The sequence below is a fragment of the Brienomyrus brachyistius genome, chromosome 6, assembly GCF_023856365.1.
Source record: "Brienomyrus brachyistius isolate T26 chromosome 6, BBRACH_0.4, whole genome shotgun sequence".
In the NCBI taxonomy this organism is placed as follows: domain Eukaryota; kingdom Metazoa; phylum Chordata; class Actinopteri; order Osteoglossiformes; family Mormyridae; genus Brienomyrus; species Brienomyrus brachyistius.
This window is the reverse complement of record NC_064538.1, coordinates 9000822-9028407: the sequence shown is the minus strand read 5'-3', so window position 1 is coordinate 9028407 and position 27586 is coordinate 9000822. Positions and strand designations below refer to the sequence as shown.

Sequence of the window (27586 nt, the reverse complement as noted above, 5' to 3'; positions counted from 1 at the left end):
TGCCCAGGAAATCCTCCAAATCACTTTGAATCTAACTGGATAAATGATTTTTAAGTGGAAAGGTGCATAGAGGGTATTTCCCTGTATTGAAGAAAACCATGAGTTTAAACAAGCTATTTCATTTAAATACTTATTAGTTACGGTAAATTAATATCAAATTATTTGATGTAAAGAGCATATTGCTAAGGAATCTTGAAGTGCAAAAGCATATTTTACTACAGTTCAGCAGTTTGATTATTCTCACCAGGGAAAGTCACATATTTATGTCTTTGTGTATAACAGACAACCAGCAATTTCATTATTAAGATTTGGAATTTTGCTCTGAAACCTCATACAGCCTTTTATTTATGTACTGCATTAAAATTTTGAGAACATTCACTATCCAAATGAAGGTATCTACTGGCCCACCTACTGAGATCTCCTGCGGTACAAAAGAAAATCTCATCAAATGCATACCCCTCTAATGGAGGCTGTGGTAGGATTGCCGCAGCAATATCTTTTAGTGACATTACAGAGCTGTAGTAACCCTTCTACAGATTGCATAGAAATTTCAAGCGCAAGCCAATATATTTTAACAGTATCAACTGGGAAAATGGCTGAGCATTACTAATCTGATACATTTACTATTTTCAGAGTTCATTTGTGCCATAAAATTGAAAAGTAGACTTCTATTGGACAGTGGTATCAGCAGAAAATTTTGATTAGGTGACCATCAGGGGCGGGTTATATTTCTGGGGGTGATCACACCGCTATCTACCTGTCTACTCTATGGTTCAATTTAAAACATAAAACATGCATATGTCCTTTTTATTATTTTGATGTTGGGTGCCAACATGAGTGGCCACGTATTTACTTGTATTTACCTTGATCACCCGAGATTTGCCCCACTTTTGGAGAGAGTTCGGGAGAATCTCTGGGCACAGTTAACTAAAATGTGTGGAAAAATAGCAATGTATGTTTAGAATAACATAGATACTTCTAGTTATTGAACTTCCAAGTACATTCAACAAGGCAACACCAAGCATACAACACCTGTAAATAATTAGTACCCTGAAGTACTGAAAAAGTACAGCTTAAAAAGACAAACACCCTTTACTCTTTAAGCTGTTCTTTCACAGACAAGGTGATATCCGTTGGGTGTTCATTGCCTTTAATTAAAGTGGCAAATGAACCTTTAAAACCAAAGAAAGAGTATGACTGACACCAAGTGGATATTTGGCATAAAACATACGCTGGCACTGCAGGTATCTAATGGATAACTAATGGATTTTATCACTCTACAGCTAAAGTGATAAAATGTTTGCATGTTTATTCCTATGATATATTATCATTATCATCATTATTATCATCGTAATTATTATTATCGGTACTATTCAGTTTACGTTAATTTTTTCTATTCTGTGTTTTGTCAGGACCTTACGAGCAACATTAATTATTGTGATGACTGAGGGCTTCCATCTTGTTGTTAGTCGTCCTCTTCCGCTTTCACCATAAACTTTTCCAAGCAGTATAATATTTTCCAATGCACAGAATCTACCAGACTAAAGTTAGCTTTATTCTGACCATTTGTGTGTGTGATCCATGCACATGAATGTGACCACATGATTCATGCTTTATGAAATGTACTGTATGGGCTATTGAAAAAGAGAAGAAATTCAACGGAACAAGAAAACAAGGTTAAAATGCCTACGTCAAAACGTGCAGAAGAGATTCTTGCAGTACCTCACAATCGTTGGTGTTTAGCGCCACCTGCTGGGAATTAAATCGCGTTCCTGCGAACAGAAGCTCGTTTTTGGTGTTCAATAATAGTGTTGAAACGTACAGAATCATTCAAGACGCTGTCATTGCTTACACATAAATATCATTTGCACTCCTCAAGTCATGAAACCATTTAAATTATGCATTCTATGTTCAGTTTATTTCTTAGAGGAAAGAAAAAGAACTTCAAAAACTAAAGTTCTCGTGAGAGAACGTGTTCATGCAGCAAGTAATGGATTATTTTGCATCAGCAATTGCTGTTCCTATTATTTATTTGTATTGGTTTAGCGATTGCAATACCCCTGTTATTTTCCAGTGGTGGTTAGGTTTGCGCACGAAAAGGAAAGAAGTTCCAATGGAAAGGACAATTTCTGAGGAAGTCCTCTGCAAACCGCCTGAGTAGAACTGTCTAAGTGAACGCATGCGCAGCACAACCTCTGTCTGCTTAAAGGGTGTCGATTCTGAAGCTGGAACAGTAGAGCAAAAGATACTGTATTTATATACACAAAACATATAAAAGAAACGGATGTGCTTCAGAAAACGAAACGGCTGCCGCCCGCCAGGTCCTTTTAATGCAAATATTGTAAGTATTATATCATGGTTACGGCAAGATCGTTAGCTAGTCAGTGGATGGTGGGTTTTCCCGTTTTTAAAAGGTCTGTGATTCCTCAAGAATAGATCGTCTTTAACTGTCCCGATTCCACATGATTCGAATACAGCTGGATTAAAATATTGTTTAGGACAAACATTCGGATACTTGAATGAGTCTTTTCGGGAATTAGCGGCTGATTGTCCTCGCTGGTGAGTCCACCACGCTTATTCGTAAGTGAAGAATGACTACTGCTTATTTTTTACTTGTATGCTTAATTTTTGTGACTGGTAAATTGCCCCAGGTTCAAAATCGCAGCTAAGATTTGTATTTTCTAAGGCGAAACATAACGCGAAGCTAGTTGTAACCATGCAGGGGTATTTTGCAAGAGGGAGTAATTCGTGGTCTCGAGTGCTTATTTTATGAGTATGTAATTAAAAATATTGAAGATCATGAAGAGGTACGCATACTGGGTATTTCATGAGTATACCGGTTGTTTGAATTGACAGTTTTGTCGAGGAAACATCGGTTCAGCATAGCGGACAAGCTGCGATCTCTCACTGGAGTATCGTTACGAAAGAGTGCAGTAATTGAACCGATGCAAGTCGATTGTTTTAATCACAATACCTCTGTACATGCGAATTATTTAAAAGTCAGTATTAAACATGACATGCTGAAAAACAAGTTCACGGTTCCAAAAGGATCATCTTTGTATGGTTAAAATATATTAACAAATTCTAAAATGACTTTTAATAGGAACAGTCTGGGAAATAGTGTGTCAACGTAACCGATTCCGTGTGAGGCTTGTGTGTGTGTTCTTATTGCACGCTGCCTAGGTGCGTACAGATGCTGTAGCTCCAATATAGCATTTTTCCTGGTTCTTCTCCGGGTTCGCGTGTCCCTCTCTTCTCGTCTCCCCCGTTCTTGTATAGTAAGGCACGCTCCCGGCGCTCGCGCGCAACCTTTGGTGAATGAATTTCACGGGCGCGTAGCGGATGCCGCGCTCTCGTACTGTGGAGGAAGGTAAGGGGGCGGGGCTTTCGTGTCGCGTGGCGGCGTTGCTTTCTGGATATGTTCGTACCCTCCGATCGGCAGAGCGCGCGCTTTAAAGGGAAGGTAAATAGCGGTTACGTGTCCGTCAATGTTGACATTTAATTCAGTAACATAAATGAGTCATTTTACAGTAACTGTTTTAAGTATGATTCTTTTAGGAAGTCTTACCTGTTTTTGCATGTGGTTTGTCTGGTGATCGGAAACGATGTCGTTATGTAAATGGTCCTGGAAAGTAGTTTTCAAATCAGTTATGATGGTTTGTACATAAAAAAATATGCATATATATATGTGTGTGTGTGTGATGGGTTAGCAACCCATTCAGGATGGAGGGATGGCACATGCTGATCAAGCACCTTTTTTCATTTCGTACTCAACTTTTCTGTTATAATTTCAGGCCTTTAAGTGCCAAGACATGGGCTTGTCAACTTTATGTGTGGTGCATGCTGATGGTGATGATGGTGATGATTATTATTGTTGTTGGTGGTGGTGCCCTTGTTGTTCAATTAGACTCCATCAAAATATTTTGGAGAGTGTGTGTCTGTGTGGGGGGGTGGGGGTGGGTAATCATCTTTATCAAGTTGAATTACACTGAAAACCAAACTGTCAAGTTTGTATGGTATGAGAGTTGAAGATATAAATACAACATCCCTTTATGGGTTTTTCGCTGTAATCTTTGTATGTATAAACCACACTTAATCTCCTGTGAACTGTGTATTGATTTTATTTCATACAGTATATCGAAATAAATGAACAGTAGAAGTCATTCATCAGATGGTCTGTGTGTATTTAATGAACTTGGACAAAGGCAGTAGATAAGCTAAATAGATCCACTTCATGTTTTTGTTGCCTCTGGGTATAACATTATAAATATCCCAAGTTAAAAAAATCCTGCTTTCTTATAACATTGTTACTAATCAAGTACATTTTTGCATTGCTTTTGTGATCAGGATTAAGACTTCAATTAGTAAATTTGGTGGAGCATAAGCATTTTACCAATTAATCAAATATGGGGCAAATGAATGGGTTATAACAGGTAATTTTGATTCATTCTGTATTTTGCTTTTTTTCTGGTCTGTCACTTATAAGTTGCATGTTGTAGTTGGGTCAAATTTAGAAGGTCCAATTTAACTTTGTTTCAAAAGAGATGAGCTTATTTTTTTGGTTCTTCATTGATGGTCACTAGTACTGGGCGGTATTACCAAAAATTTATATCACGGTATTTTTCAAAGATATATCGGTTTCACGGTATATGACTATTTATTTTTTTTTAAGTATGACTTGGCGTTTACCACATTTTACAGGATTTTACAGGACACATTTTTACTTTACATTTTTTGCATTATTTCCACATTAACTATATTATTTTATTATTAGCCATTGCGCCTATCCACTACCTTAATGATAACATACGGCTAACGTGTTTGTTGGCTCACGGCTAATGTTAAGGTGTACACCGGCCAAGTTAACATTTTTGATAAGTGTTTAATAGTTCAGTGTTGCTGGAACATGAGCTTTACTGACCTCACGAAAATTCTCATAAAGACCGGCATGTCGGTCTTTAAGATGCTTTGCCAGGTTTGACGTGCTACTTGCCTTCGTCACCACAACTTTGTAGTACTGTTTGCATAGAGGCTTATGGACATCCTTAGCCTTTCAATGCTCGTCTGCAAAAAACTTCTAAACGGCACTTTTGCATTTTTTTTACTAAAGCAGCTTGCGAAGTGCCTTCAATTGCAGCATATGCCATGTTTGGGCGACTCGGTATGTGTGTGTTAACCAGCGCGAATGCGTTCGGTGGCTATTGAGAGGGGGGAAGGGGCCACGCAAGTGTGTTGCTTACATGCACGCCCGCACTGTAGCAGTGCTGTGTGAAGTGTAGCAAATGAGGCGAAAACCGCACTGTTGGTATCAATAATGGTGAAAATGAGTATCTAATCAGATACTAACGATTAGTATCTGAGAATCGATTTTTTAACAACTCCAGTCTCCTATTATTTTCGACTCCAGCGTCAGCTTTATCTTCCGTTTCTGATCTTTCGCAGTACATCTTTAGTGATGCAGCAGTGAAAAAAGTCCCCCCTTTAAAGAGTTTCCAGCTGCGCCACTTTCCGAACGTTGTGTCGGCTATTTAAACCGGTATTGCTGTGAAAGAACAATTCATATCATAACAATAATAAAAAACATTTTTCGGTATGAACCAGTATACCGCCCAACACTAATGGTCACATACAGGAGCGATTTCATTAGTAATGATAGTGTAGTTGATTTGTCCATTAATTTGAATGAATACCAGTAGCTTTTTGTTTCCAACAACCACAGGATGCAGGACGCTGGTTTCCATATGACAGATTTTCAACACTGTCTCATTTGTTCTGACAGATCTTTTGTCACCGTTTATGCTTGTTTTATTCTGTGTCATCTCCTTCCCTTTTTTATTGTCTTCTTTCTTGTTGCCTGTTTCCTCTTTCTTTCAGGCTCTTCTTCTTGCTTCCTCTCAGGTCCTAAGCTTGTAAAGGAGAAGCATGATAGCTCAACCTTTCTCCATGCTGCATCCAGTGTTTACTCCCAAATGGAGCCATTTGCAATGCGTACAGGAAACGTATTCAAATACTAATAACATTGAGAATTACTCTTGAATCTGGATTGTGTTTAAGGGTTAAGTAATTTAATTTACATGCACCATTTATTACCAATGAATACCACATACCCATGTTAATATTGCAGGTTTGTTTATAAAATCGCTTAAAAACTCAGAACTGAGACTAATTTGTGGGGTTCACAGCTGCCATTAATGACACACACTCTTTCAGTGATGCTATCAGGTTTTTCTTGCATGTTCCTTAGATAGGCTATCACTGTGTCCCTGAGTAGGTAGTTGCCCTGCCAAGGTCAAGCCATTTGCTATGCTAAGTGCTATAGACTGGAGTGCAGTCTTAGGTGGGAGGAAGGCTTGCAGTTTCTTGTGGGCCTTGCTGGTTTTTTCCCTTTCTGCTTTTTTGTCCATATCCCTGTTAATAAGCTCCTTTTCCTGAGCCATTCCAAGATAGACCTGATGCGTGAACTTTATTCATTTTTAAAAGATAAAAGTGCTGACTTATTATTGTACCTCAGTGGTTATTTATACACGGGCCTGCAAAAATAATTGGTAAATATCCGTTTTTTTTTCCTAGATCAATTACATTATAAGTAAAACAACATTCAAAACAGCAATAAATCGATCAAAACATTTTATTACGGCTCTGTGTTTTGAATCTGCGAAGTTGCTAAACAGTTTGTGTTCCAGAAGGAAAGTTAAACTCCTGTGTTGTTCATTGTGCCGTGAGTAAGAATATCCCCTATCCTTCCTTGTGTTCCCGTGACACAGGAGAGATCGGCAGCCTGCAGGGGGATGACATGCGTGTACCCGGGCTGTTAACAACGTTGAGGATTTCCAGACTATCTGTCCGCAAGCCGCCAAGCCCTGATGGACATTCTGGTACGATATCCTCTCGCCTTTTGCTCTTTCTGTTCCACATAGTATTTGCCGGAGAGCTCACTGGTCAACATTCCATATCACATAGTTAAGGCTCCATCCTGGGCTCTGGTTTTCTTTTGGGTGGGGTGGGGGGGGGGGGTGCTACACGACAGTCGATCCTGCGCGTAACTCCAGCCTGCTTTTTTTTTTTCCTTTGGCCCAAAGCTGCAGCCTTTTAGGGATGAATCTAACGATACGTCTGGCTTGCTGAAACATGGAGGACATGTTTGGGACATGTCTGGCTGCCCTATACAAACACGTTGGCTTCACTGGAGAGAGGAGCCCTTGTGAAAGAAACTGGGCCGAGCTCTCGCCGCCCCTGCTAGAGTTACACGAGCCATAGGTGTTTATTGGGTAATGCGGTTTTCCTGGGAGAAGTAGAAAAACCTAAACATTCCTGAAAGGAAAAAAAGTCACGTCATATTTTTGCAGACAACTAGGTTACGGGAGGAGTAAAGTTAATATACTGAAGTGCATTTACGGTATAATGTGCTGGCCCAAAAATGAATTTATAAAGTTAACTTGGTTATGCTGTGATATTTTCCTTTTTGATGTAAATGTTTTGGGGGAAAAATAGCTAGGATGCTGAAACGCTTGTTTTTGAATGGACAGTCTTGTACTAAGTAACCTATCCATCGCTTTTAAAAAATGAGTAGCCAGGGCTGTGTGTTCTAAAGCAGTGGTTCTCAGATCATGGGTCTCGACCAAAAAGTTTTCATTGGGTTGTGTTGTATTATGTCAGACTCTTTTTGTGAAGTGCATGAAGGCGTTGTGCTATTGCTAAAAAACTTTTGTGAAATAAATTTGGTTTAAAATATTACAAACTGATCACTGGTCTAATGTGATGACAGCTCCATCCTGAGAATAAGGCAAATAATCACCACAAAATATCAGCATGTTGATTTAAAAAGGTAGTTTTACTGGAGAATTTATCCATCATCTGTTTACATACATATTATGTTCATGTATGGGCGTAGCCAGAAATTCTAAGCCCCCTAGCAAAATGTCTCCTTGCCCCCCAACCCAGTTTTATGCATAATTTTACATGTTCAAGGGCCACTGAGAAGTCCTGGGCCCCCTGAATCTGCCAGGGTATCCATGTCCGTACTGCAGCCCTAGGTGCATGCAGTGGTGTGCTGGTCAAACAGAGCCTTAAGAAGACCAGGCTCACGTCAGAAACAGGGTTATTATTTTTGATATAGGTTATTTTAAGGTGTCTTGTAAGCTGTGTCGGACTGTGATGTGATTCTGTTTTTCCTAGCTGAGATGCCCCCCTGAGACCTTTATAGAAACTCTGTCAAAGCAACTGTTACTGTGGTGAGGGGGCGTGTCCCCTCTCAAAGCCACGCCTCCCATAGTTAAGGACAGAAAGCTGTGGAACGTAGATCTAGACATGCAGTCTGCAAGCAGGACCCTCAAATACAACATGACCCACTGTCATACCTGAGCAAACCCTTTGCTGTCCAATGCCTTCCTCTGTGTAAAAGGTTTGTTATTTTTATTTTATATGTGTGTTTTTTTTTTTTTTTTTTTGTTATTGATAACTAACCAAACAGAATACGAGACTTTTGGCGCATTTTTACTTTTTTTGATTGCATTCACAGATCTTTGTGGGGACCTGAAAAATGGTCCCCACAATGTAAAAAAAAAACAACAGATTTCTATATAAACCTAATCACACACACACACAGAATGTGTGGCCAAAATATATTAAAAAAAACTATATTTTTATACATTGGATAAACTTTATACCCATTATAAAATAATACAATAATAATATTTTTTACTTAGGAGGGTTCAACATAGGCATGGACACATGGCCAAAATATTATATCACAATATCTACAATGCTGATCACTTTTTTTTCTCTGCAGACCAACTAAATTGGAATGTATGTAGTAATGTTAAACAACAACTGGTTGGTACTAATGTTAATTAATCAACAAGTGGTTGTAGCATTAATTAAGCAATAACATACACGTTGTACTCCGATATATCAGAGTTGGAAACATTTTTTTTTTCATTCTTCAGCTCATAAAATTTTTAAATCAAAGCATCAAAACAAATCCAAGAAAAAGGAATATATATGAACTTTTACTTTACTCGCACTTCTGCCTACGTTCGTTTTTGAGACAGATGGAAACGTAAGCAGGTTCTCAAAAGGCACTAAACGAGAACCAGCCCAACACCAGCCCCTTGTTGGTGACAGTGAAGCATGTGTAACGGTTTTTAGACACACCTGTGAAGCGAAGCAATACAGCTGACGTGAAATACTCTGATAACCGCACTTACAGAATGCCTCTTGTCCAATCAGATATGTTGGTCGGAATTAACTGTTGTATAAAATAACATAAGTTGTTTTAAGGTATGTAAAATACTGTACGTATAAGAAATTGACTCATTATAACAAGAGTGTTTTTTTTTTGATAGTAAAGCTTCAAAGGTTTTAAGTACAAGTGAATATTTATCACATTTGTATGAACAGTATTTTTATAAAGTTTGCAAATTACAGTAGGTTGGTGCATGTTGAATTTCACAAATCCAAGCCTTTCCCACGCAATCAAATTAGAGAACTTTTCCTGTGCCAGTTTCTCCCCGTCAACCAAGACCTTCCTTTATTCGTCACCTTAGCCAGCCCCTCTATGGCCGGTGCGTTATTCGCCTCGTGACACGAGTGCAATATTTTTTGCAGTCCGATGGTATATGAAGTTTGTTTTTATGAAGTTAGCTAGCTGGGCAGAAAAGATCAAAGTTTTTCATTCGAGATCTTTTCGGTAATTTGAAATCCAGTGAAACAGGTGCTTGACAGAGAAGTAAGAGATACAGACAGCGCTGCGATGTTATGCAGGCTGAAATTGCTTTGTTTCACACAAGTTGTAATGCTGTTGTATCCTCCAAGCACGCAGGCTATCGCGTGATAGGTGATTGCCGGTTTATTCTGTCTGTATAATAATAGTGTTAAGTAGTGCTTTATTGCAATGCTCATGATAACTCTGAAATGCTTATTGTGGATGCAGTTGCAACCGGTCATGATAAATTATCATCATATCACCCACCACTACTTAAACAATCAATACTGGCATGCTACCAGTCCTTCACGTTGTTACTGGCTGACTTTATCCTACTCCTGGTGCGAAAAACAATTTAACAACTCAGTTTTGTTTGATGCAATGTGATTATATCCATATCCATCTTCCTCCTATTATTCCAGAGGTTTTCGATGGGGTTCCGGTCTTGAAATATGAGGGCCATGTCAGGACCTTGATCTGGTAGTCCTCCATCCACACCTTGATTGATCTGGAGTCTAATAATATCAGTCCCAGCACGAGTTTGGCTGGGTTTGTATTTTCTGCAAGCTGCACAGCTGGCCTGTTGGCCTGCCTAGTGCTCCAGGCGACCCAGGATCACATGCCTGCTAGTCGACGCCTCCACCAACTCCGGCTGACCTCCCCACTCCAATCATTTCTAAGCAGCCCTTGCCAGTAACCCTTTTTCACAGCCCTGAACAGTTCCTCCTCTAAAGGTTATCATGCTACACACATACACACACACACACAAACACACATGCATATTTTAGCTTAATGCATTTTGGGTGTGGACATCCCAGGGCCAAAAACCTCAAGAGAAGAAGAGAAGCAGGGACATTGAAAAGGAAATTTTCCCCTCATATAAACTCTTCGTGTCACATGATCAATGATCATGTGGTACAGGTCTTTAAGAATGAACAAAGTAAACAATCCAAATTGGTAACAGGAGCAGCCGGGGGGTTTTAATGCATGAATATCACCCTCCATTTTATTGTTTATATGATCTACAAATGCAGACATACATGCATACACTCGTTCTCTAATGAAGACAGATACCGTGACAAACATTGATGATGTTGCAGATGCTTCCTCAGTCTTTCTGCTTGTGAGAGAAGCACATGTCAAAGTCACGGCTTCCTCTGGGAGGCGCATCACACTCTAGTCTAAAACCCCCTTTTAGGCCATGGTCACCATGCAGGCCTCAGAGCCGCTGTCCGTAAGCAGCAGTGTTCTTCTTTACATATTTCACCGGGTTTAATGTTAGATCAGAAGGGCACTCGAAGGCAGTGAGCCTTCTAGCCTGCTGCCTTTGCTGGTGTTCAGCTTACTGTAGGAAAGTTACACAGCCGAGGATAATATTGCACTGGGAAAGTGGGGAGATTTCGGAAAGGATACCCGATGCTGTTCACTGATGTTCCTATCGTGTGAGCAGCAGTTCTGTGGCAATGGTCAGGTGCAGATCAGTGTGTAGGTGGGAATGGGAATGTGTGGAGATGGAGATGTCAGTGTGCGGGTGAGAGCGTCAGTGTGTGGACGAGAGTGTCCGTGTGCGTGGGGGAATGTCTGTGGAGGCGGGAATTTCAGTGTGGAGAAAGGAATATCAGTGTGTGGGGGTAGGGACGTCTGTGTGGAGGTGTGTCTGTCCACGTGCAGACAAGGGTTTGTCCAGCATCAGAAGCTGACCTTCTATCCCCTGTCTCTGCCAAAAGCAGGAAGGCCTCCCTATCCTTTGAGTCTCTGCCATGTACCACGACTGCATGGCTTAACTGAATTCACTTTCAATTATTTTCACATGTTCAGCCCTAAATATATCCCCTGTCAATTTCCTTCCATTGCATTTGCTTGTGCCCGTCTATCTTACACATGCACACTCGCTGCTGCATTACTGCACTTCATCTCCTGCGACAGTCATAAGTAAAATTCAAGTATTTCTGAAAAAAAAAACACTTTTTTTCCCACATGTTAAATAAAGCAACTTTGTCTTGTGTCATAATGCGTTAAAGCGGATAAGAGACGTAATGACATGGAGCTGTCACTCGGTGGTGTAAGCATGGTCGCCCGGCCAGAGATGCTTTAGGTTACTTCACTGTGTCACATTTTGGCGTAACACTCTGATTTTATTCAAGAAAAATGCATTAGAGGAAATTCCCAAAGCTTTAAGAGGATCATTCTGTTTCGGATCCCGAGGCTACGATGTGAGGAATGTCTTCATGTTGATGGGTAATTATATCACAAATTATCACTAAAATAGTAGTACACAAAGAATTCCTGTTATACAGGGATGTCCGGTCACTTTTTATGGGAAGTTACTCTGTTGCCGCAAAGGGCGGAAGAGGAGCAGGCTGCATTCTACGTGATTTAGCAGTGCTTTTATTCTGATTCTACAAAGTTTAGGGGGAGTCCTTTTAACGTGTTTTTTTTTTTTTTTTAAACGATAGTCATTGTATTTCTTATTTGCTTATCAGCAGTGACTCCATTTTTGTGCGTTCTATAGCTAGTTAACGTCAAGATTCTAATGTTCAATTCCAGGTTCCAGAATTCCTATAATTTCTATCCTTTAACGTTACAAGGGTTTTCTAGGCTACATTAGACCTGAGAACAGAACTAGAAAAGGGTTAAGTTGATTCCTACCTCTCACACTTTCACAATTCCTAAAGAATGATGACTATGGCCATAGTTTATTTTATCGATGTCTTAAGCCTATATATACTGTAGAGATTCTTAAACTTCGGGCTAATGTTTGACTAAATAAGTGTGTGTGTATTTTAATTTGTATTTATCATCTATGTATGGGCAGCATGTATGTTCTCCAATCAGAAATCTTGCCATGCAAGGTGATCGATCTTTGAAAGTGGGTGCGCTGCCATTTTGCTATACTCTCTCGTAATACATGTTTAGTGTCTTAGAACACAGCATTAAGTGTGCAGTGTGTTTTCTGAGTGGAAAAGACAGACAGTGTTTACTGACTTAAAGAACTTCATCACCGCCCAGATAGGAAAGTGAGTAAGACAGAAAGCCATGGCAGAAAGAAACAAAACAATGTATTGACTGGTAAATGGAAATTAGGGAAGTTCCTAGGAGGCTGGTGGAGAAACTAACTTGAAACCTGGAGAAAGAAGAAAGAGCATTTCTGAGTAATAAGAAATTAATGTATTAGCTTAAATGTGAATGGGGCTGGAGTCCACATAACAGTTGAAATGTTGCAACGTTGCATAGTTATATATCTAATTCTTTGTTTTAGATATTGATTTGTAAAATCAGATGGTAATACGACGTGTGCCCCCTTAGATCACCAGCGTGTGTTTTTGTATAGCTAGTTTAACGTGAGCTGTGGGTTGGTTCTACCTCAGCCGATTCCACCAACTGTTGATGAACACGAGCTGCTGTCTGGGTCAGATTCTCCCAAGTCGGCAGTCTTTAATCATCGTCCAGCAAACTGTGACTTGTGAATGTCACAAGAAGTGTTTATTTTTGCAGGAAGCTAGAAAAGAGTTGAGTGTGGCCTCAAATTATAATACGGTAAATGTAATGAAAGTTTGTTCGGCTGGCTGTCCGCAGTGTGCGTCTGGGTCTGTCTGGGTAGGGAGGGGCCGGCCTTTCATACAAGTCATAGCGGCCTGAGCGGGTACCCATGAGCTCACTGGTGTGGTCACTTAGTCTGTCTGAAACAGCAGATTCACCAAGCACAGAATGGCCATATCAGCACTACCTGCCCAGGGTAGCTTCGGGCACGTGCCGGGGTACGTGCTGTGGAGGTGGGAGGGGGCTGAGTCATGGAAGTTTCAAACATACCCCGAGCCTCTTACGACATCTGCAAGGTTTCAAAACTTCCCTTTTGCCAGGTTTCTGCACTTGCTTTGTGCTCTTCTCCTTTCCTTCTCCTATTCCTCTCTCTCTCTCTTTCTCTTCCTCTGTCTCTCTCTCTCTCTCTTGCTGGCTCTTTATGTGACTGACTCGGGGTGAGGGTGTCTGATTTGCCGCCCGTGGTTGTCCTGTCACGCAGAGCCAGTGGTCTTCGGCCGGGTGGCATCTCCGGCTGTCGCGTCACCCTGACTGCTTAGTGGTGGATGGAGGGATTTGAGGGAAAATTCACAAAGGGAAAAGAGAAGCACAGGAGACGAAGAACCATTAGTTGATTATTCCAGACTGACTGACTCCTTGGAAGGTGAGTGTTTTTTTTTTTTTTTAATTTTGTGCATTTTTTTTGAAGCTTAACGCTCACAGATCCGGCCAAATGTATTTGCCCTGGCATGTTTTTACAAGGACAGCACAGTACATCTCATAATAAAAGCATCTTTTTATTTTAGTATCTGTGGGCATGTGCGTCACATGATAACACTTTGCAAAGTGTCACCGGTCGTAGGATATTAAGAGGATCCGTCCAATGTCACTGCTGTTTTGTTTATTATTGAATCTGAAAGTATTTTTCTGATGACCTTTTGTCTATGTATGAACTCCTAAGCACTGTTCTTATGAAAAGTACACATGTGAGGCCCATCAGAGGCCGGGGTGTCAGCCGCGTGATGCTTCCCCTGCATTATGTTACAATGTACGGACGGAGCTCCAGCTAGCTGCACCGCACCTAACGGCGAGTGTAACGTCAGCGCTCACGGGAAGAGCGGAGGGTGGCATGCAGCCTGGGGCCATCAGCGGTGCCCCTCACTTCCTCTCTCACCTTGTGCCCCGCCGTCCGCCGGCCCTATCTGTGTCGCATTCATTTGCACGAATGTGAGGTGCGCGTTCACACGCATGGGGAATGAAGTGGAAGGAAGAAAGACATACTGGCTTTTGTGTTTATACAGCCGTTTCTTTATGATCTCTTAGCTCTTAAGATATATAACTTCCTGTTGTTGAAAATGTGGATTCTTTGCCAGTTTGATAAAGCTGATGGTTTACCCTTATGTACCTTAATTCTCAAGGAAAGTAGTGTGTGAGGCCTATTTTCCATAATCCTGTTGAAGGCTCAGCGATAGAGCAGATATAGTGTTTGGCATGAACCTCAAATGAACTCACAGCACACCTAGGGTGTGTGGATGAGGTGTGGAAAGTGACGTGTGGTAACATTGGGGGGGACTCTTCTGCGTTCTTCTTAGTATTATGCATTCTGGAAGTCAGGAGACATTTGCATTGTGGGCAAGGCATTTCCTGCCGGTTTCATGTCTGGAAGCAGTGGACAGTGTCTCCAACCTTTGATGCTGATTATTTTTTTTTTGTTTGTTAGTAGTTTTATTAGATTTTTTTTTATTTTCAAGTACAGTAAAATACAGACAGATTAAAACAGAAAAAGACATTGAGGGACTGACAGGATTGAAAGAGCAGTTATCATATTACAATGAATGGTCTCAGATTCTGTTTACATTGTGACGCCCCTGCATTGAAGTGGTTGGCTGCGTAAATAACATTTAGCGACTCAGTCATCTTTTTCCCTCTAGTTTCCAACACTCCCTGTATTTCCATTAAATATATTTCTGTAAAAATGGATTTCCAAAATTATACCTGTTATCCTCACATGCACCTGTGACACACAGACAGAATCAGTCTCGCAGACGTTTGTGGCTAGTTAATCGGGGCAGTTGAAACAGTTTTGGTGATGCCACTGCTGCTGTGGCTATTGTGACGGTAAACTGTGGGGTTTTGGCAGCTAACTTCCTGTGCCACATTCTAGGTGGATTGATCGAGGGAGCCGCCAGAGCTCTGTGTTTACCTAGAACAGTGTGGTGATCACACGCACCGCCGCACTTTCTGCAAACTGCGTTACCTCACGGCTTCTCATAGAAGCAGGAGGCGTGGAAGTGAGACGTTACTTCATGGACGCACCATCCTGTGATATCCCATCTTTACCTGTCACGCCTAAATCGAGGTGGAGCCGCACCCCTGCATCTGTTGACCTTGTCTTGCAGTTTCAGTTGTTGTGACGTCATAGCTCCGCATTATAAGCCTCAACGGAAGCGCACAGAAGCAGGTAATGAAAACACCACGGCTAGCCAAGTAAGACACCCAGCTCTGGACAGGAGAGGTATGAAAATATGTGCTTATTATGAAAATATAACTTAAATAGCTATTCGTGCGCCTCAGACCAAACTGCATATAAAAAGTGATAAGTGAACAATATAAACCAATATAAATGATATAATTGTGAGGACAGCAGGGAGTTTCAGGAGTGCACTGTGATGCTGTACAGTACACAGGATGCACAGCTAATATCGTACCGGGGTGCGTTTCCCAAACACTCCCCTTAGCAATCTAAGTAGTTGGGCTCATTCAGTTGCATAGTTACTATGTATGTTGCTGACATACTTACTAGCTATGCTTTTGGAAAGCACACCGCCATATGTTTGATTCTTTGGGATACTGGTCACAATGGGGATGGAAAATACTCTATGAACTAGGAAAACTTGGAAAGTGTAGTCATCAGATTAACACCGGCGATGCTTACTGTAAGTAACACAGCTAACATATTGCTAAGAGATATTTGAGTCAGACACTGCAGTGCTGCAAAGCACATTTCGGTGTTTCAAGGCCCATGCTAATGAATTTGTACTCATGCTGTAAGTTTGAGAAGCTGTGATAATACTGTAATACCCAGATTATTAAAAAAAAGACCATAACCTGAAATATTGTGTTAACATCACGTTAACACCCTATTATCGTATCTGTAGTCATGTAACATGCTGCTAACTTTATGAAGCGTAATCAACTGAATATAAGCTATATACTTTTGTTATTGAGTAACTCACACGTGTTTATAGCTATTAGCTAATTTGGTAAATCAGTACTTCAGTGTCGGCTCCTTTTTGCAATTCACTGCCCTAGTTTCACTTCCACATTTCCCCGCTTTCGTCACGCTGATTAGCACCCGTCACCCACGTACGCCAGTCGACAGTGACCCACTCTCATCTCAGCAGCTGGCTCATTGGACACACGCTGGTGCATGGGCCCTTAAGTGGCATTCGCAGAATCCTCGCCTGCTCTTAAATACGTTCATTCTGATCACGGCTTAGCAGAGGTTTATGGAAGGGCTTAGGCCCAAGGAAACCTCCACAGTCAGGCTATACTCCAACAGTTAAAAGAGAACAATTAAAGGTGAAGATTCTGGGGTCAGAATTCTTCCTGGTAATGCAGATCTACTGACAGAAAGTGAACCCAGTAGCACAGGGGGTTTTTTGCAAAGACATATTTGCTTACATTTTTGATGAATGTTATTCAAATCAGTAGTACAGAAAAGTAGATGTGCTCTGTACCAGGACACCAGCATTCAGTTACACCAAACACTCAGTGTCAAAGAGGAAGTGCTTTCAGCCAAATGGACTGAACATGGTGTCACGTTTGCACATAACCTGTATGGACTTATCTGATGCAACTGCCACAATTGTTTAAATAATAATACTAATACACTGCAGTGGAGTGTTAGTGGTGTAGAAAGAGGCTTTGCAGGAATATTAGGGCTTTGGTAGAGTCTGAAATTGCCAGGCAAGTTGGTCAGTATTGATGAGGAAACCTAACATTCCTTCCCTAAAATTGTGTGGTAGGGAGATGTGAAAGTGGTTTCCATCTGCGTGCAAGTCCCTCTTTGCCTCGCTTTCGAAAGAGGATCACGGTGGCTGTGCGACTGAGGGAGCGAGATGTAGCCGCGCTTTGCCTCGGGCCCAGAGGTGCTTTCGGGTTTCATTCTTTCGTAAAAAAATTTGCCAGCTCCTTGTTTTTAAGAAGGTGCTTGCTGATGGACCTCTGTGACCCCATGTGGTCCTCAGAATGTGTTTATGGGTGACTGAATGGAAGATTCTGTAATATTCATACCAGCCAGACTGATGGATCTGCACTCAGAAGAGTCTTCTTTGTGCAGTTTTTATTTGCTGCCAGTAAATGTCTACTCTGAGATTCATCCAGGCAGTTTTATATACACAGAAATCACCGATGATCCTCACATGGTACTAGCGGTAAATCCTTGGCTGGAGAGAATAATTTTTTGTGGGAATGCATCAAAAAGGGCAGAAGTTAATAGTCTAGTGATAAAAGTACACGAGGCTTAAAACATAATAATTATAATAGGACTGGTACCCCATCCAGAGTGTACCCCTGCCATGCTCGGATAGGCTGCAGGCCTCCTCACGACTCAGACCAGGATCAGTGGTTGAAAGACTATTGGATGGATGGATGGATGGATGGATGGATGGATAAAAAAGTTAAGTGTATTTATCAGAGTTCCCTCCAGTTGCTTTGATTGAAATTGGGATCTGCTGCCTACACATATTTGATATGACCCTGTGGTAAAAAAAAATTGTGGGGTGGGGGGGGAGGGGTAGGAAGACTGCATTTTTGAGGCCTAAAATACCTCCATCCCCTCTGAAGATCTGGTATTTAACTCTGTGAAAGGTTGTGCTTTTTAAAGCCTGAAAAATAGAATTTATTTTGAAAATTGTTGTGATTTAAAAACTCTCGACAGCTGCGTGCCATGAAACCGATCAGTTTGAGAGAAAGTGAGAGAGGCACACATGCAAACATAACAGGATATTACTTCAGTTTGCAATTGTGCCTCTTGAGAAGATGAACTAATGAGAGATAAGATGGGTGGGAGCGTCTATGTTTCTGCAAAACACAAGAGGTCTCAAAAGGGATGAAATGGGTTTCTTTGGCCAATAGTTCTATAGGTGCTACCTTGTCAGGCAAGGTGCTGTCACCATCACTGGTACCTTCTACGTCTTGAAATGTTATTATTTATAGAAACTGACTGAAAGTGGTAGGGTGGAGTAACAAATTGAGCTCATGCTTACATCTGACAGGATGTTGTGTTTCCTCTCCAACTTAGAAGCGGTACACTCAGGAAACTCACACCTTGTCACCACATCTGCTCATACAGTTTTCTCAGGCCAGTCATTGTAACCAAACTAACACCATGGATGCTCCTCGTCGTGAATGTGATGATCGTTATAAATCTTGCTGTTGTTGAAAATGTTTTACACTTCAATTAAGCGATCAGGAAAGAGAACAGTACTTCCCCAGCGTTTCCTCAAGGCCTTATAAGGCTCTCTATTTGCGCCATCAGTAAAACCTTATGACCGAAGTTGTGTCGCTAACTGACTGAGGGTGTCGAAAACTTTCAATGTGTGTTTCTCAAACGACAAGGTCAAAGACCGGCATGAGGTGTACTAACGCTGGAATATTCAGGGCTACTCCATATCCGGTCATCTCTTTCCGGAAAAGAGCCTTGTCCTTTTGTGACCTGACACCAGTAAAACTCCGAACAGATGGGGAAGTATGATTCTTTTTTTTACAAAATGACATTTAATCAATGCAAGATTACGCTGGGCCATTGAGCAGCCCGCTGTTTATCGGGCTCCTTTCGGGGCGTCCCTGGGTCCAGACATTCACGTGTGCCCAAGCCCACCAATCAGGATTCGCTACGTGACACTAAGGGGCCATTTTAATACCGAGATATTTTACTGTAATTAAATGGCCGGCCTATCAGTAGTCATACTGCAGCACACCTTGGATATGCTTTTATACCATTGTTCTTTTTCAGGACTGAGTCTGGTGATGTTTTGAACATCTTCAGGACCAGAGTTTGGAGATATCATGTATGTGGTTTTTTGAGATAGGAAGTGTTCTTCTGACAGGAAACCGGCTGCTCTGCTGTGCAATTCTTGATTTATCTCATCGTTTGTGCTCATTTAAGTGTGAAAGCACAATGCCCTACACTTTGTCATTTCATTTCCTTTTCTCTGTCATTTCCGTTCATGGTTTTTTGCATTCAAGTCTTTATTAATTTTCTTTGGAAGGCCTGGCACATACATACATATATATATATATATATATACACACCTTTATACCTACACATACATAATAGGCCTGGCTCTTAAATTAAAATATTAACTGTTATGGCGGGGAAACCAATACAACACAAACTATGTTCATATGAGTCCAAAAACTAACCCATAGCAAATTGCAGAAAAAAAATTCAGTAAAATGTTACTGTTGCCTGTAACATATAGGTAAAATCGTTCGGACTGAAATAACGTATGTCCTAGCCGTTATCAGTGAAGGGAATGTTCTTAAAATCTCGGACAGGCGCTCTGTCAATACTATCTAACAAAATTACAGTGAGCACAGGATTGTTGAGCCAGTGAAATCTGTCAATGAGTGAATCTGAATTGCGACGGTCACATCACCAGTCACGGCTGCCTTCTCATTTGCCTGAGTTGTCTCGGCCTTATCTGTGTTGCGGCAAATGTTTTCATTGGCAGGGGGCATGGAAAAAGCCCTCTGGAATGACGTACCCCCCCACCCCCGTGGCATCACTGCTCTGTAATGCAGGCTCTCCTACTTGTGACTTATGCCCCCCTCCCACCAAAGTACCAGGTTTCCCAAAAGCTTGTTTCCATGGAGCGGGGCGCCTGCCCGATTTAGATTATTAGTAAACATAGATGCCGGCCAGAGACTTGTCGTGGATTTTTGTCTTTCATTTTCATCTGAGCTGGACTGTAACACCGTACCCCTCTCGGCAATCCACCATTGGCTGCAACCTCCTCTCCAGTAGTTTGGGGCATGTGCAGGCTGGGTAGCCTATGCTGTGGGGTCAGGGCGAGGCTTGAGGCCGCAGCCAGTTGGAGGGCAGCGTAATTTCATGGCCATCTGGGACACCCTGTGCTGATTTGTCCTGGGTGTTCCAGGTACTGAACTGATTCTTCACTTTCCAGAGTCCCCTACAGAGTCTGTAGCCGAAACAGAGGCGAGGGCACCCGGCTCCATGCTAGCTGAACTGCTGTGTGGCAGGTGGCGATGCGGGCAGGGTCAGCATGACGGAGGCTGAGTGAGATGATGGGGGCAGGTTTGTAGCTAGAGCTCAATGTTTTACTGAAACAGAAGCGTCAGCAGCTATATTATGGCTTTAATCCCCGGAAACATTTGCAGGCTTTCTGCTGTTAGTGCATTTGAGTGAATTCAAGAGCTCCCAGCATGTAAACTTACTTTAAAAAAAATGACAAAACAAGGGCAGTTCTTCACCAGTGAATACCAAATGGAGAACTTAGCATGAAGCCGTAAACCTTATTGTGGGTTGCCTTTTTAGGCTGCCAATAAAAATATAGTGATAGTGAATGCCAGGACAAAACGGAAAAAAATACCAGAGTAAGAAGTCTGAAGGATGCTGGGAAACATGCACCCACATCTACTCTAGATACCAGATACAGCCCTGGGGTTCAGACTGGGACAGAGTGCATTTGTCGTTTTTTTTCCTGGCACTGTTACTTAAACTCCACTCGTGCTTGTGTGCGCGCCCACATCACGCCTCCCGAACGATGAGATTCAAGGGATAGGATCTGGGGGCTTTCATTGAGATCTGCCTTCTGACGCATTGTCTGATAGGAATTTTCTGAAATCCCATCCGTATGTTTGTAACGTAGCACCTCTGGCATGTCTCCACTTTGCGCTCTTCTGTAGCCGTCCATTCTGCTGGTTCTGTTCTGTTTTGTTTGTACCTTTTTGTTGTTGCTTACAGTACAGATGCTTGACATAAAGTGCAGGCCTGTCGCCGTTCATGGCAGGTAGGGGGGATTTAATCAGAGAGGAATTAAGGGTTGATTACAAATAGCCGCTGGAGTCAGACGGGTGGCGGGTGGCAGTAGTGTTGGGTTTATTCAGTCGTTTACCTGTTTACTTTTCTTCATTGATGTATTAACAGATCACACTACTACCAAGTATGTCTCAGAGGAGGAGTTCACCCTCCGTGGCATGGAGATGATGGTCACATTGACCAGTTCTAATTCAAATTATTGCTATTGTCGTTTAATTTTCTAACCCTGTGCACAGCGAGGTAGTAATCGCACTTTTGACAAAGGTCTGTACTATACTTTATGGCAAACCTCAGTGTAAATCAGTCCAGAGTTTATTCATTTAACCAGTGGCTCTGATCTTAACACACATTGTGTTGCCTGCTAAGCTGTGAGACCATGATTCATGGTATTTTTTTTTTGGAGGGGGGTTAATTCCAGTCTACAAGTGAGAGAAAACCTAAAATTGAAATTGAAGACCTAGTCATAAGTTTTCAGTTACACCTGAAAGAGCAGCTGAGGTGATCTACTGCACAAATTATGACAGAGTAATTAAGAATTGAAATGAATGAAGACAGACATCCCCTGAGTCATAGAGCATGGGAATTCTCAGGCCTCTCTGGAGACAGTTAGTATCTTTTCATACCCCTTACTGAAATGATGATATTATTATTATTGTCATCCATCCATTTTCCAAACCGCTTATCCTACTGGGTCGTGGGGGGTCCGGAGCCTATCCCGGAAGCTACGGGCACGAGGCAGGGAACAACCCAGAATGGGGGGGCCAGCCCATTGCAGGGCACACTCACACACCATTCACTCACACATGCACACCTACGGGCAATTTAGGAACTCCAATTAGCCTCATGATGTATTTGGACTGTGGGAGGAAACCGGAGTACCCGGAGGAAACCCTATGACGACATGGGGAGAACATGCAAACTCCACACAGATAACCCAGACGGAGACTCGAATCCGGGTTCCAGAGTTGTGAGGTAACAGTGCTAACCACTGCACCACCATGCTGCCCCTATTATTATTATTATTATTATTATTATTATTATTATTATTTATTATTATTAGGAACAGTAATGTCAATGTGAACTCCTGCCAACTATATGGACTTTCCATCTTCTCTCTGGAGCTTCAGGCCTTCACAATAGCTTGTTCATCCTCGTGCTGATTATATTCATCCACGTTGTTACTGGTCATCCTATTTTATCTCCACTGCACCAGGTTTGCTTGTACTATTCCAGAACAAGAGAGCTCACTTAATCATACAACTACATTAATGATTCCTGTGTTACCTGGTGTTTCATGGGGACTGTAAGCAGGGACTAAGCGCACCCTGTGGGGCCAAGTCATAACATATTATTATTTATTTGATCACGTTAACTTTAATTGCTGTGATTTTGATTTCACCCAATGGGAGAATAGTTTGAGCAAATATATAGAATATATAAACTATAATATTGTTTTGGTCGTGTTGCAACTTGATTTTGTATGCAGTTAATTGGTAAGATGTGTGATTAATTGCTATTTTAAAAAATGAATCATGTGACTGCCCTATTAAAAATTTTCTGGTTATGCCATGCTAGCCTAACAGTGTCCTTGACACATTTCCTCTCCCCTACACGTCACATAGCCGTCCTGTGCCAGCAATGCAGAGGGCGAAAGTACTTCTAGGGGTGCTGGTTTAGCCATGCAATTTCACTCACGGCATGCAGCATTTCAGACAAAGTGAAATCGCCTGGCTAAGAAGTTGGAGCTCCTCATTGCAACCAAGCCAGTTTACTTTGTCTTAGACTGTGTGGCATGTGGCTGGCTAAGTCAGCAGCCCTCTGAAGTGAGAACCCCAGGAAGAAACCTCTGACACCTACACTGTAGCAGTGGTTCTCAAACTGTGAGTCACGTGATGTTCTTCTGAATAATCTAAAAAAAACTTTTAAACCCTCCCCAGAATTGTCCCCCTTCCACCCTCTTGGTGAATTTAATCAAGGGGGACAGCCTCCCCCCACTTGGGTCAGCCGATTTTATTGTTGAATACTCATAAAATAGAACAGAGGTGGGCAGTCTTATCCGCAGAGGGCCGGTGTGTATGCAGGTTTGTGGGATAACCTTTAGGTCAGCTGTTCAAACCAAGGTGTGAGGGCTCTTCAGCCAATCAGCCCTCTAATTAGTAACCTGCATACACAGCAGCCCTTTCTGGATAAGAATGGTCACTCCTCAAACAATGCCTTTGGTGTGAGATATGTGGGTCGGAAAAGAAAAGGATCAGGAGACTGGACCACAGCTTTTTGGTGGTCTTCAAACAAACAGTTTGAAACCCACTGGCCTATAGGACTGACCGGCCCTGTCAGTAATGTCTCCATCTCGGTAAGTATGGTGTTTGTGACATTGCTGGAATGTTCCTGCTATAGGTGACATGACGGGGTCCAGGGTAGGGCAGCACGCGGCTGACCCACGCCCATGTTTCAGTACACAGGTCCTGTCCCGGCAGAGCGAGAGAGCCCCATGGTGCGGAGCGAGACGTCTCCCAGCAGGGCCCGGAGGGGCCCCACGCAGCGGCCCAATGCCTGCTGTTTCTGCTGGTGCTGCTGCTGTAGCTGCTCATGGTATGTCTGCCGCTGACGCCCCCCTCCTTCTGCGCCCCTCCTTCTGCGCCCCGCATCCCGCCACCACCGCCCGGGCTGCGCCATGCAGTGAGCGTGACTCTGCATGTTTACATTTTCATTACTCTTTTATTTGGAGTATGTGTGAAATGCGTGCGCTGGACCCTTGGCCGGATGTCTGTGTATTGTTTTCCTCATTGATCGTGCTCTTTATGCACCCCTCCTTGATTGGCCATGTTTCTGCATCCCTTCATATGGCCAGAATGAAGTGTTCTGTGAAACACAGGCTCTTTCACATGCACAGGGTCTCTGTTCCACAGTACGTCACCTACGTAACCTGGAAGCAGACGAAGACATTGAGAAAAACCATCTCACTAACTATAGTTAATTCATGTTTATGTTAAAGATAAAGATAATCTTTATTGTCATTGTCACTTGGACAACGAAACTGAAAATGCAATTCGACTCAATGTGAGGCATAAAAAGAGTAATAAAATATTACAAATATACAAATTGCACTGAATATTGCGGTAAATTACAAATTGCACTGAATACTGCATTTACTATACAGATCACACTGAATATACAGACTGCATTGATGAAATATAAGAAATTAGCCGTTATGTTTTGCATTTAAAGCCATGATTGCTTTTGGATAAAAACCATTTTTCAGGCGATTTGTCCTGGTTTTCATGGCTCTGTATCTCTTGCCTGATGGCAAAAGCTGAAAGAGATGGTGACCCGGGATGTGATGAATCCTATGAAATGTCCTTAGCTGTTTCTCTGGCATCGGGAGGTGTAGATTTGTACCAGGGTGGGGAGATGGCAGCCAATTGTTTTCTCCGCTGCCCTGATGACCCCGTGGAGAGCTTTCACGTCTGAGGAAGTGCAGCTGCCGTACCTCACGCAGAGTCCGCATGGAAGTACGCTCTCGGTGGAACAGTGATAAAAGGCAAGGAGCAGATTTTTGGGAAGACTCTTCTTTCTGAAGATTCTCAGAAAATACGGTCTCTGCTGCACCTTCTTTAGTAGCTCCTTGGTGTTCACACTCCAGGTCAGGTCATCCTCCAACTCAATACCCAGGAACCTGAACACCGGGACCCTCTCCTCAAAAGCCCCGGCAATGTTGAGTGGCTGGATGTCAGTTTTATTTTTCCTGAAATTTTTCCAGTTTTATTGTTCCTCTTTGATGGGAAGGTGAAATAAACTACACTTGTAGAAAGTACAGGACCTAACATGGCAGCTGGTCCCAGTGGCATGGCGTCATTCCTGCCCCCCGCCTGTGATCTGCCCTCTGTTTTCACCAGAAGCTTTGCATGCTAGGCACTGTGCTGACACCCCAGTGGTCCTGCGCACACAAATCTCATCAGGAATGGCTCCTCGTGTGTCACACACTCGCAAAACAACGTGTCACGCTCACACGTTCAGAGTCACCTGCCCAGTTACAGACAGCACATTCCACAAGGGAAGAAAACATTTTCTGTCTCAATTAAAGTAAAACATTAGAATATTGCCAGCATACGGGGCATTTAATTCCTGCAGATTGAGAGATTAAATGCAGTTTAAGCTTTAGTTTTATACCCCCCCCCCCTCATCTAAAGATATCCAGTTAGAGTGATATTTAGGTTTTGCAGTGGTGTGAAAGGTTTGGTCTCACTAACTGCCGTAATCAGGTTGTAATACTCAGGAAAAAGTTCCATGAGTGTAAGAACATCCTGTTTGATCGTTGTTAAGGTGTAACAGGCATTGCTTCTCCTGACTGTCATTTTCGTCTTTCACATTTACTGTTTAACAGCACCGTCTGTGGCTGGTGGTGAAAGGAGCCGGCAGGTACACTCTGAGGTTACGGGGGGGGGGGGGGGTTTCGTTTGGCATTAAGGGATATGCAGAAACCCTGCTGGAGCCAGGGTGGGGGCAACCGTCTTGCAGGGAGGAGGCGCCAGAAAACAGGATCCGTTTCTCGTGTTTTTGCGTTTCCGGAAAACAACTGGTGGAGAAAAGCATGGCCGTCTGACAGTACGAGTGTCTAAACCGCCAGTCACATGACCCTGCAGAGTCTAGCGCCTACTGACGCATGCAAGACCAGAGAGGCCCCAGTGCCCCATGCTCCTACAGCCTACCCTTTGCCCACTGGCTTTTAGTTGCTTCAGATAATGTTCTCAGTCGCTCTATACACATGTCCTGCTTAAGTATAACAGAAACTGTCACTCCGCCTTCTGTTAAAACTGATTCAGAAGCAAACAGGAAGGGAGGAACCAAGAGGTGTCATGATGAGTAAATGTGAAGGAGATCAAAGAAGAAGAAGAAAAATATCTTGGTTATGTAGCCCTGCTGTTTTGGTGTTACATGTCTGAATGTTGTACATTGATAATTGTACTGTTTTGTAAAAGGGGGGGGTTTTCGTACTCTGGAGATTTTTTTTGGTGTCCATGCACATGCATGTGTCTTGATGCATGTCTGCATGCGTCTGTCTACAGTCATGTGCACATGCGAGCATCTTTGTGTGTGTGTGTGTTCAGCAGAGTCTGACCAGACTTGAGGCATAGGCTGTGCAGTTATTTCTCAATGCCATTTCACCACCTTTCAGTCTTACTGTTAGGAATGAAGACGACAATCAGACCAGAAGGAAGTCCCTGGAGACCAAGCTGGAGACCATACCAAACTGTGAACCTTGGTGAGTGCACACACGCACACACACATACTAGTGCACACACACATGCCAGACACTAACGCCGGTTCCCCCGCTCTCTCATAACGGGTCAGGAAGGTCTCCTTCAGCCCCCCTATTCTTTTACTTGTAGTCAACCAGAATCACAGGTATGCAGTTGCATGGTGTTTTTGTCATGTGGGTGTAACATGTTCCTGTGTGGTGAGTGAGGTTCCTGTTAGAGTATGTCTGTGTGGATGGGTATAGGTCAATGCTTTGTGGGGTCTTTAACGTTGTCATAGGGGTGGTAATGTTTGGGATCTGTCTGGTTTTTCGGTTGTTTGTCCTGGGGATTGAGGTTTATCCGTGGTCTTCCTGCATCTACAGCGCCAAACCAACGGTAGATGAGATGCGGCTGTGGGCGCACTCCTTCGACAAGATGATGAAGAACCCGGCTGGTCGAAACGTCTTCAGGGAATTCTTAAGGACTGAGTACAGTGAGGAGAACATGCTGTTCTGGATGGCCTGCGAGGACCTCAAGAAGGAGATACACAAAACCGACATTGAAGACAAGGCACGGATGATCTATGAGAATTACATCTCAATACTCTCACCCAAAGAGGTAAAAATGTCTTTCATCTGCATGTTTTCGTTTGACATACAGGTCCAGGAAAATCCATAAAACTTACATTAGCTCTGGAAATAGGATCTAGAATTTTATAACATTACTTGTCATAGACCAACAAAAGTATATAACATAATAAAAGTTAAAACCTCATATTTTTAAATTAACCCGTATATAGTTCTTGAAAAGAAATTTAAGCCATTTTATCTCTACCATACAAAGCAGGATCAGGCTGGATTCATTTTGTTCCAGTTGTTCTTCTATCGTGGTTGAGGGCCCCGGATCAAGGTGCTGAAATTCAAAAATGAAACTCAAAACAAGCAGAATCTTGGTCATGGTTGACGAAAGTACACCATGACTGTAGCAGTTGTATTTTTATGCGTGCATACACACAAACACACACACATTTCAAAACAGTTTCTATTGGGTTGAAGG

General features: G+C 42.4%; 1 protein-coding gene across 6 annotated transcripts in view; it reads left to right on the top strand.

The window, feature by feature from the left end:
- Positions 1-2168: 2168 nt before the first annotated feature.
- The window catches only part of rgs19 (regulator of G protein signaling 19), a 38420-nt gene continuing 13002 nt past the window's right edge, over positions 2169-27586 (top strand). Inside the window, exons 1-5 of one of the 6 annotated variants that reach the window (XM_049017967.1) lie at positions 2169-2341; positions 6765-6875; positions 23746-23882; positions 26467-26553; positions 26914-27148. In XM_049017967.1, the coding sequence (XP_048873924.1) occupies positions 6864-6875; positions 23746-23882; positions 26467-26553; positions 26914-27148 (471 nt within the window). In that variant the 5' untranslated portion in view covers positions 2169-2341; positions 6765-6863. Of the gene's footprint in view, positions 2342-2370; positions 2560-3425; positions 3464-6764; positions 6876-13559; positions 13887-23745; positions 23883-26466; positions 26554-26913; positions 27149-27586 lie in introns of those variants that run through there. The other 5 variants (XM_049017971.1, XM_049017968.1, XM_049017969.1 and 2 more) reach the window with 5 other exon arrangements.